General features: G+C 34.1%; 1 protein-coding gene across 2 annotated transcripts in view; it reads left to right on the top strand.

Moving 5' to 3' along the window:
- LOC109819699 (ubiquitin carboxyl-terminal hydrolase 3-like) overlaps positions 2,596 to 11,941 on the top strand; it is an 18,466-nt gene continuing 9,120 nt past the window's right edge. Inside the window, exons 1-4 of one of the 2 annotated variants that reach the window (XM_020385521.1) lie at positions 2,793 to 2,901; positions 7,047 to 7,132; positions 7,289 to 7,405; positions 10,182 to 10,280. In XM_020385521.1, the coding sequence (XP_020241110.1) occupies positions 7,376 to 7,405; positions 10,182 to 10,280 (129 nt within the window). In that variant the 5' untranslated portion in view covers positions 2,793 to 2,901; positions 7,047 to 7,132; positions 7,289 to 7,375. Of the gene's footprint in view, positions 2,902 to 7,046; positions 7,133 to 7,288; positions 7,406 to 10,181; positions 10,281 to 11,941 lie in introns of both variants that reach the window. The other variant, XM_020385520.1, reaches the window with a different exon arrangement.

Genomic DNA, 11,941 nt, shown 5'->3' on the forward strand with positions numbered 1-11,941 from the left:
TGTGTACATATTTTTATGCATCGTTGGCGCTATTGTGATACAGTTTTGTTGTCTTTCTTAATTTTAGCATCGTTAATTATTGTTTAGTTTCAGTTGTAAGTATTTATGCTTAAATACATGTTTTCAATACTTTTGCTAAGTTTTTAAACTTAAATGTAAAATAAATTAGAAATGCTTATATTGTATGAAACCTAATTTTCTTTGTAATATAAATAACCAACGGTATTAAATAGATAACTTTCACAGTCCAGCACACACACACACACACACACACACACACACACATATATATATATATATATATATATATATATATATATAAAGATTACTTAATCACAAAATATGATAAGGGTTAATGTATGTTATTAGTATCAAAGATGAGAACACGATTCATAGTCACATTTGTATTATGAATCCAATCCATAGTCAAATAAATTATAACTCTGAAATCATGGACAACACAGACAACAGAAATATATGGTGAATGAGAATAATGAATTCTTTTAATAAATAAGCACTTCCGAGTTGACACTATATTACAGTTGTATAAACTCATGATGGCATTGAGATAGATCTCCCTGCTAAGTTTAAGAGTATCAAAACAAAATATACCTTGAATGAAAAACAATTAAGAGCTTTATACACGCTTGCCTGTGGTTGAGACAGATCAAAAGATTCCACAGCTTCATATATATATAGTTCAATCTTTTTAGGGGTTTTTGTCTTTGGGCCCAAAGCTTTACCTATCTTTATTTATAAACCCAACTAGTTTCAGATGTACTCATAAACCCATAGAACTATGTGTATTTGCCTCTCAATCCAAAAAGCATTAATACATCCTATATATATACAATATACACAAAAATAAATTATAAACCCTAAACTACCCCTGCCTTACTCCTCCTCTTTGCTAACTTAACTCCTTTTCATCTTCTCCCTCTTCTCCTTGCTTCGTTTCTCTCTTCTCCTCCTCCATCTCTAAGCATTTAATCTCTCTCCCTCTCTCAAGACCCTCCTCCTTCAAGATCCGCTCTCTGCCCTCTTCAAACTTCTCTTTCATTACAGACTCTTCACCCATGGGCTTCCCCTCTCTCAACTCGGAGCCTAACAAGTAAGACTCATCTTAGTACTAGCGTTGCTAAAGGGGGGAGAGCAGGTCATCTAATGTGCTGCAGCCTCTTTAGTTTCATGCCCGTTATGTGTTTGATGAAATGCCCACTTGGGATTATTTGTTGGCTTGCTTAATAGTTGAATAACTTTGTTTGGTTTCATGTCTACTATGTGTTTGATGAAATGCTCAAATTAGGTGTTTTTTTGGCTTCTTTATTGATTAGCTTGATTTAGTTTCATGCTTGTTCATTGTTCGGTGAAATACCCATTTAGTTTCAGATGAGTCTTACTTGTTAGGCTCCGAGTTGAGAGAGGGGAAGCCCATGAGTGAAGAGTCTGTAATGAAAGAGAAGTTTGAAGAGGGCAGAAAGCGGATCTTGAAGGAGGAGGGTCTTGAGAGAGGGAGAGAGATTAAATGCTTAGAGATGGAGGAGGAGAAGAGAGAAACGAAGCAAGGAGAAGAGGGAGAAGATGAAAAGGAGTTAAGTTAGCAAAGAGGAGGAGTAAGGCAGGGGGTAGTTTAGGGTTTATAATTTATTTTTGTGTATATTGTATATATATAGGATGTATTAATGCTTTTTGGATTGAGAGGCAAATACACATAGTTCTATGGGTTTATGAGTACATCTGAAACTAGTTGGGTTTATAAATAAAGATAGGTAAAGCTTTGGGCCCAAAGACAAAAAACCCATCTTTTTTTTATTGATATCTCAAATAGCTCACCTGCACTAACAATTCGATGTATGAATCTACTCAAGCTAATATAGATCAATCTTTGATAAGCATTTTTGTCACTAATCTCTTCACATTATTCCCCTCTCGGAAATAGTTGCTGCTATATAAAAATGTGTATGCTTGGTAATGAGGTGACATAATCCCATCCACTCATTCAAATGGTTGCATATCCTCATGTACTCCTCAACTCATATGAATACGGTTCCCCATTTGAATGAGTGGAGGTGATTGTGCCACCTCACTGCCAAGCACAAAATTTGTGCTTGGTACCAAACATACCCATATTTCTCTCTCTCTCTCTACACACACACACACACACATTATCTAGTTTCCTCACATCCGTTTTGTATCCACTTTTATATTAGCATGCATATTCGTGTTAGAATCCAATATTTAGTTGATATAGATATAATTTTTTTTTACTGATGTATATCTATATCTATTTTTTTCTATTTTGTGATTTGTAAGCGGATACAGATATAATAAGTACCATATCTGACCATCTCCACCTCCTATTTATAAGTGCTGCCAAAAAACAAGTGAGGGTCCATAAGTGGGAAGTGGGGGTAACTATAGGGTATCTAAGTGCAATTAATAAATTGTCAAACTTTGATAATCAACCTCCATTAAACTCCAACAAAACCCAACAAATAAAGCAATGCCACGTACTTCTCCCACTCCATCTCAACCGTTAGATAACAGCCGTCCAATCTTTAAATCTCCTCAGAATCAACGTTTCCGATCTTTTCGGAAAAAATACTCCATTTCTCGACTATCCTCTCACGATCAATTCTCTCATCATCTTCTTCCTGTTTCTTTCCTTCAACAAAAATGTTTCATTTCAAACCCTAGAAACCGTAATTCTCGTCGATTTCTCAAAATTAGAGCAGAGAATTGGGAACTAGGGTTAGGGTATTGGGTGGAAAGTGTGAAACGGTAATGGGAGCTACGGGTTCGAAGCTGGAGAAGGCTCTCGGTGATCAGTTCCCCGAAGAAGAAAGATATTTTGGCCTAGAGAATTTCGGAAACACTTGCTATTGTAACAGCGTGTTGCAGGTTGGTTGGTCCTTTTTGATCCTTTTGATTAAAGATTTGAATCTTGAGCCCTAGCCTGATGTACTTACTTCTAACTTCCCCAACATTGTTATGGAATTGAGATGAGTATCTGGAAATTTAGTTTGATTTGTTTGTGCAGTAGTTGGCATTTGGAATTTGGGATCAGTTAGAATTTTTGTCAATTTCATGGACAAATTATTTGTGCTTGTTGAAATTAGGACTCATAGGAGCACCATCACAACTGGGGACAATAAAAGCAAATGCTTGCATTGCCCTTTTTTCAGAAATAATATTTGCTATATTGAAGTATTAAGTTGCATTGAATGATGATATGCATATATAATGTAATATCCTAAAATGTAATCTAAACATATTTAATGAAATCTTATCATACGAAAATGTAAATAATATATGTTCGGAAAAGAGCTTACTCAAATTTGCTAAAAAACTTCATAGGGGTAGAATATGCTAAAAACATTAAATACATTTTGCAGAACTATATTATTTTAGGACAAGCCATATAAAAAGACATATCGGCTGATATATTGGCCATGTCAGGGATATATCCCTAAAGATTGCTAAAAAGTGATAAAAGATATTGACATAACATCGTTTTGCAGTAAGCCTTATAAAAGGATATATCGGCCTAGATATTAGCCATATTGGAGACAATGTTATTGAGGCGCAAGGCGCAATGCGGGGCGCAAAGGTCCCTTACGCGTACCATGCGCAAGGCGCACAACGAGACGCACGCCTCACTAATTGAGGCACATAACTCAAACTAATATTTGCCAACATCATAAGACAGAAACATATAAGCAACATATTAGTTACCTACATCCAAAATTATGAGAATATCAACTTAAATCATCAAATTATGCTAACTGAATTTTTAAAGTAACAAAAAAGATACAAGAAACATGTATTTAAATCATCAAATTAAGTGATTAACAATTATGAACATATGCTTATAAATTATCACATAAAAGACTAAGAAATATAATTAACAAACATGACTGTTCATAATTTTCTAGTTAGTATTCTTAATTGATATTTGCTGCTTAGCATGAAAAGATGAAGAATGAATGTAACAATTACATATTTATATGTTCATAATTTGCTAGTTAGCATGCTAATTAGAGAAGGAAGTTACAATTAGCAAACAAGTATACTAAATTACTAATTATTATTTTCTTTTTATAGGTTAAACATGAAAAAATGAAAATAGATTAGCAACTAGTAAGAAAGAGTATATTACATGATATAAATATGTAATTATGTAAATTATTTAAAAAAAAAGAGTATGTTACATAGCGCGCGCCTCGCGTGCGGGGCGCATTTCCCCCAGGCCGAAGCGCCCCGCGCCCGGGGCGCGCGCCTCAATAAGCTTGATTAGAGATATATCCCAAAGAATTGCTAAAAAGTGGAGAAGGATATTGAAACAATATCGTTTTGCAGGAAACCTAATAAAGGGATATATCAATCGATATATCGACCATATTGGGGATGCTTAACACAATGTACCTGGGTACTTCTATCATGAAGTGGTACCTGTACCTGATACATATCAGTCACTGACACTCAGACACTCCTTGGGTACTTCTATCATCTTACATACCCATATTGAACATCGACACTCCTTCAATATGTGCATATAATTAATCAGACATGTACTCAGTTATATAATACATGTTTTAATTTAAAACACTCATTATAAACTTTTTGGGAGTTCATCCTATACTTCACTTTAACTTTCTAAAACTTGTTAGGCATAGGTTAGGTCGTTTCATTCCATACTTTGTTCAGGACTATGATTTCGTTTCCAAATTTTATTCTATATATTACAAAAGAAACATAAAATGTTATAGGAATTTAATTCTCATAACATGTGGATGAAAACATATTATTGATCTTATGTAAATTATAATTCAATATATGTATATGTCAGTGTCTCGGACCCTATCTTTTAAAAATTTGTCGTGCCTGTACGGGCATCCCTAGTGGTACCCATGTCTATGCAACATAGGGTGAGCGGTGCTGTGTTTTTCTTGCATATCCTGTCTTTCAAAACCTTGTTATTCAGAAATCAATCAGACTTCAATCTTGTTCAATGTACAATAATGTCATTTTGACATGCTATATATCTTATCTGTTAGCATAAGGTGCTACAAGCTCTTTCCCATCAAATTTATATATGATGCAACTGTAGGGTTGACTTTGTCATTGGACCTTCAATTGCTGCTGTTTTATTCTTGAGGAAGGAAAAAATATGATCTAAAATGGTTGTTTCTTGTATTCTTCTAGGATAATCTGCTATTAAACATTTTATGATAGTTATAGAGTTTATGTATGATACCTAGTCATTTTCAAAGGGTTGCTATAATTTTTTATTGGCTAATTATTACCTTAATCAAAATGAATAATCTTCATCATCTCTTTAATTTTGTTATAATCAGCTTTCCACTATCCTCCATGCAAGAGTACCCTTCAGATTACTTCTAATCACAAATTATTTATGTAATGCTGTCTTGTAATGACATCCCATGGAGCTATATTTTTAGAGGTTATACCTTTATTGTTTGGGTAAAGTTCGATTTGATAATTTTTTTTACTATCACGACCCAAATTCCAAACCTAAAAGGAATATTAGAGCCGGACTAAACCTGTGAAAAATCCTCCAAAATATGCATTCATTAAAAGACCATCAAAATAATCTCTTCATTGATCTAACACCAACAATAAATATTCTCTATAATCCAAAAAGTCAACATTAATCCAATTAACTTGATATAACAAATTTTCGTCAACTTGAAATAAAACTCGACCTAAAGGAAAAATCTCATTATTACAAAACTCTTAATATCAACTAAACATCAAAGACTTTATTCAACCTTCACCTAAAAGATAATAATAATTCTGAATTTTATTCCTTAATCCGTTCTAAGAATTTGAAATTTTTTTATCAATTCTACCTAAACATGAGTCTCTGAAAAGAATGAAAACAACACAATGAGTTCACAACTCAATAAGTGGATAAATTCATACATTAAATACTGATTTTATAAAAATTCAAATATTTCGACAAATGATAAGCAAATATAAGAATGATAGAGAATCATCAATGAACTCTACTACTTAATGTAAACATTTAAGGAAACTAAAAAAAACTCATGAAATGGAAATAAGCAGGGTACGTTTCAATGCGGTCAACTTCGGTTAACTCGGTAAACCCCACAATAATTAAGCCCGTGGTTCCAGGACGGTGAGACCCAAATTTGGGTTCTTAGCACTAAAACAAAACCTCATAGATACACATTGAGCTCTGTTTTAATAACTTGCTTATATCCGTCATATACCGGTATATTGACCTGAGATGCATATGCTTTAAGAAAATTAAATAAAGTTCGTAAAACTAAATATGTTATACAAAAATGCCTAAGGCCAACCAATAGTGAAATCCATCAATCACATATGCATCTCAATCTACTATTATATGAAAAGACAACAATTAACAAATAAAATAAGCATAGGCTTATACCAAATAACCACGTGCATTCATCCAATCAACAATTAACATGTGAGTAAATCACACAAAAGAATATAATCCATCAGAAATAAATCTGCACATACGTAGTAAAATACTATATGAAAAATACGCAGTGCACAATGCATAAATTCACCACTTACCTTAATTCAAAAGACAATTCAAAATTCAACTCTCACGACGCTTCTGAGGAGCCTGTAGGAACCTCTATAGGATAAATACAAGCTGTCATCTGTAAAAAGTATCCTATTGATTAATTTACATAACTCTTAATAAGTCTAGAACTATAATATCTAATAATTTACGTACCTAGTTGCTTCTTTTCTTTTAAGAGAGAAGACAAAGACCCTGCTGTTCCTAACCAACCAAACTAAATAAATATCTTATTCTACTAAACACATGAGGTCAGCGAGGTATATGAATTTGATATCCTATGAAATCTATAAGAGTGGGAAAAATGAGTACTGCTCCACTACGAACTAATCATCATCTAAAATAAGATCTAAATAATCTAATACAAAAAATTTGTCACATAAAGTAATTACTAAATATAGAAGTATATATTTGTGTAACAATCCTGACCTACCCTCCTTCAAAACAGATCCGATCAGTTTTTTTTGTTGTGCGGCAAGACAAAGACGGGAGGAAGGAGGAGTAGGCTGACGGAAATATGATGAAGGAACTAGGGTAGGGTTTTTACTATTTATAAGAGCCCTTTTTTGCTATTAGAGCCCTCTAACAATTTTGCATAAAAACCTCTTTACTTTTCCTTATATATATCTAGCCAAAAACTTAGAATTATTACACTTACAGTTTAGAGTGATAACTTCATTTTCTTTGCAGGCACTCTACTTCTGTGTTCCTTTCCGAGAACAGTTATTAGAGTATTATGCGAATAACAAGAATGTGGCAGATTCTGATGAAAATCTTATGACATGTTTGGCAGATCTATTTACTCAGGTATGAGAATTCTCTAGTGTCCTTGTTGTTTGATGCATCTTTTGCAGCTTTATTCTCCTATCTAGAAATCATAAGGAAAAATGTTCATCACTTCTTTACACTCAAAATTGGCGGTGCCTGTTGGTAAGCTTCTCAATAACTTACTAGAACTTGTTTGGTCAACTTGATGTTGTCATCTGCAGCTAACTTTTAAATTCTTGTCTTGATGAAGCCCATTAACATTTAACTCCTAAACTGAATTAATAATCTACACCTATGTAGAACCGATCTACATAGGAGATGTGCCGATATAAGGTACATGTGTGATACGTGGACGCTTTGATGCTTGATGGATATGAATGTTCTGTTTGATATATCCTACGATTTGTAGCATATTCTAAATAAATGTATCAGACATGACATACATGTATCTAACACCTAAATCAAATTTTTAGGGAGGGCTTTACTATTCTATTTTGATCTTGCATTGCTTTTTTATGATGCTCTTCAGTTCCTATAGAAAGTGTCACTATTCAGAGAGCGAACAGAAATATATAATTTGTTATTAACTTATTATTGTACCCACTACATATGTAAATTATAGGATTTGCCTTATTTGTGTTGTATAGCCCCATCCTCTCATATCCGTTTCCTTGTGTATATTTGCATTTATATTGCACAAATAAAATGTATATTCCTAAACAACCTTTTTCAATATCTTTTCCATGTTTGTTATATCGTCGTGTCCGTGTCATATATAATTCTAGTATCCCCATGCTTCAAAGTTCTAGACACATACTTTTTCAATCTTCTGAACTATAGTTTCCCTGCTAGCTATTTGTTTGAACAACCCTTGATTTATTAAGTAATATAGATGCTCTAATTTTGTTATGAAAAACAAATATTGTCTTATGATATCTGAATTCTGAACTCTTATTGATTGCGCCAAGGGGATGTTTGGTTGGGGGGGAAACCACAGAGAAGGTTTTCCACTCCGACCATGGAAAGTGGTTTCCCAAAGCCCTTTCCATTTCTTCTGTCTGGCAACATTTATGTTTTGGGAAATGACCTTCCTGAAAGCAGGTGATTTCTCAGAAATGAGTTGGAAAGGCTCTTTTTTAGGAATAAAATAAGTGAGAGGGGTTTAAGTTCAGATGTTCAATCGATCAATCTTTCACTCTCCATTTCCCAATACCATCGTTTCTTGTTTTGAGTTTCTACCCACACAATAGAAAAGCAACCAAAGAGCCCCTAAAGGTCTTTGGTTAATTACTGCATGCATGGTACTTGGAAGATATTCTTCTTTGTCATTTTGTCATTTGAATTTGGCTGGCTGTTCGAAGCATGTAGTCGATATTCAATTATATTAGAGAAAGTTCTAATCCTGACGAGTTATATTAAAGTTCTTGATTTATAGGAATTTCTTATGTGATCGTAGAATACCAATGAAACTAAAGGAAAAATTCTGTAGGACGGTTATAAGACCAACTGTGCTTTATGGGTCAGAGTGTTGGGCAATTAAAAAATAACATGTTCAAAATAACGAGTGTAGTAGAAATGAAAATGATGTGATGGTCTTGTGGGTATCCATTAAAAGATAGGATAAGAAATGAGTACATCCGTAGTAAATTTGAGGTTGCGCCTATTGAGGATAAAATGAGAGAGAATATAATAAGATGGTTTGGTCATGTATAACAGAGACCCCTTAGTGCACCAATTAGGAGGCTGAGAGATCTAGAGGTAGACCTAGAATGATTTGGTTAGAAGTAATTAAGAAGGATATGATTAAGACTAACTTAACGGAGGAGATGACCCATAACAGAATGGAATGGAAAATTAGGATTCATGTTGCTGACCCCAAACATTTGGGATGAAGGCTTGGTTGTTGTTGTTTTTGTATAGAAATTTCTTGCGACATAGCAGCTGATATGCTTAAGAGGTCTGTGTAACCGTTGTCATTCTTTTCACTATGTATATTATTTTCATATGCACATACGATGACTCAATCTAAATTATGACAGTGAACATGACAGGGAACAACAATTAGAGGCCTTTGCTTAGAATAGTGTGATCTTTTTCATAAGCGTTTTTGGATTCAATTTATATTTGAATTCTTATTATAGTTTCTTGTGACATAGCAGGTGACATGCTTAAGAGATCTGTGTAACCGTTGTCATTCTTTTAGCTATGTATATTAATATCAGTATTCACATACATGGCTTAATCTAAATTATGACAGAACATGGCAGGAAAAAATATCTAGAGGCCTTTGCTTAGAATAATGCGATTTTTCAGAAGCGTTTTTGGATTGTGTTGGAAAAATATGCTTGCAGTGTACGTTTGAATTCGGGAATGCATCTTCAAATTCATATCTTTTGATGTTTAGCATGTAAATTTTGAGCATGTTTATGAAAGTGAATTTTTCATGATCTGCTCAATGTCCCGTCACGAGGTAATCCTAGGACCTCCTTCCATGACCTATGTTTAGAAGTCATATAGGCAGGGATATTACTATTTGGACTTCCAAGACTCCTTATATTAAATAGTATCATAATAGGCTAGCATCATCCACCAAAGCTTGCAAATAGTTCCTTTTGTTAATAACTGTTTTCAATTCATAATGTAACATACTCAAGAATCTGTATTCTCTACTGGGCTTGACATGCAAGTGTCTTAGAGTAGATCTTCTTTAATGTCTCATCTGTAATAGGATTGAACTTATTTTGATATTGTATTTAATCACTCTGTTCTAAGGTGCATGTTTTTCAAGGGTTAACTGGGGCATTTCTTGATGCAGATTAGCTCTCAGAAGAAGAAAACTGGTGTTATTGCTCCGAAGAGATTTGTACAGCGAGTAAAGAAGGAAAATGAAGCATTTCGAAGTTACATGCACCAGGTACTTTAGCATCCCTCACTGTTTTACAAGCATTTTGCCTTTACCTGATTATGTTTCGTAGTAATATGTCTATGCTAGCATTTTAAGAACACATCAAATGTTGAAATTAAATTCAAAATTTATGAATTAAACTGTGTATGTCATCAATTACTAGCATTTGATACTTATTTGATTACTACTTTATTTCAGTAATTTATGTCTTGTTGGCTATCATTGTTTATGACATCATACATTTTGTTGTTATCATCTACTTCCAGTATGATTTATTACTATTATTTTTAAATTCCACACTATTTACATGTTTTGTGATTTTTGTGAATACTTAACCCCTTGCTTCACTCAGGCAATCACCTTTCTTGGTGCCTCTCGCCGCAGGTTATATGGACCTTGTTGTTTTGACGTCTCCTTTTTCTTTAAAACACTAACATCCCCTTGTGATTTTGAGATCCTGAGGCCTGATGAGTCACAAGGCATTATTTTATTATGTTATTCGTTTGGAGGTTATGTCTAAAGCAGAAAATGATTGAGTTTCTGTGTTTCCTAGAGCTCCTGTTGGTTGAACTTTTTCAAGTAGGAAGAGGTAATATAAACTTTGAGATATGGTGCCTTTTCTTTACTAATATATGTTCATAGGGTATGGTCTTCTCTGAACAACAACAATGTCAATAAGCAAAGCCTTTATCCTAATTTTTTGGGTTTAGGCTCATGAAACCTACTCTTCCACTCGGTTTTGTTGAGGGCTATCTCCTCGAAGCAAGTTAATCATTATCGTATTTTTCTTAGTAGTTTCAGACCAAGTTCTATTAGCCCACCTCTAAATTTTCTTTCTCGATTAGTTATAATCTTATCACTTCTCCTAATTAGTGCAGTCGATGGTCTCCATTGCACATGGCTACACCCTCTCAAACATTTCTTTCTCATTTTTCCACGATAGAAGTAACTTCTAATGTCCTACAAACTCACGCATCTAATGTCCTACAAACACACTCATGTCTTATCCAATGACTTTGTGATATTCACTCGTCCATGATTACAGTCTCATTTATGCTGTCCTCATATTTTGCACATGTTGTCTCTTAATTGCTCAAATTTCAGATCCATAAATCATTGTGGATCTTATAACTTTTCTATAAAATTCTTTCATTAATTTCAAGGTTTTCTACAACCACATAGGACTTCAGGAGTACTCCTAATGAGGACAACAATTGTAACTTTCTCTATTTGTCATTTGACTTTTTCTATTTCAGTTTTTAGTAGTTAATTTGAATTTTTGAATTTTGAATTGTGGTTTAATTTTGGCATTTGAGCGATTTTAGGGAATTCATTAGAGTGATTTGAGGGATATGTAATTGCTCTATAAAAGAGCTATGTAATCAAAATTATGAATTATTGAATGAATGAATGAAATATTGTGTTAGCTAATTTAGGTGTGAAACCCTAGGTTTTGGGTGTGAAACCCTAGGCTGACCCCCTCCCCTTCTCCTCCTCAGCAGCTGCCCCAATCTCCCCCCTTCCCCTCCCACAAACTCCGACTGTCTCTCCCTCTCTCTAGTTGCCGGCAACAGACACCCTTCAACTCCAAGCAGCGCCGAACTCTCCCCGTTCTTTTCCTCTCCCACAAACCCAACTCTCCCAGATCTCATTTTCCTCCATAAACAGCC

Source organism: Asparagus officinalis, chromosome 8 (assembly GCF_001876935.1).
Source record: "Asparagus officinalis chromosome 8, Aspof.V1, whole genome shotgun sequence".
NCBI lineage: Eukaryota > Viridiplantae > Streptophyta > Magnoliopsida > Asparagales > Asparagaceae > Asparagus > Asparagus officinalis.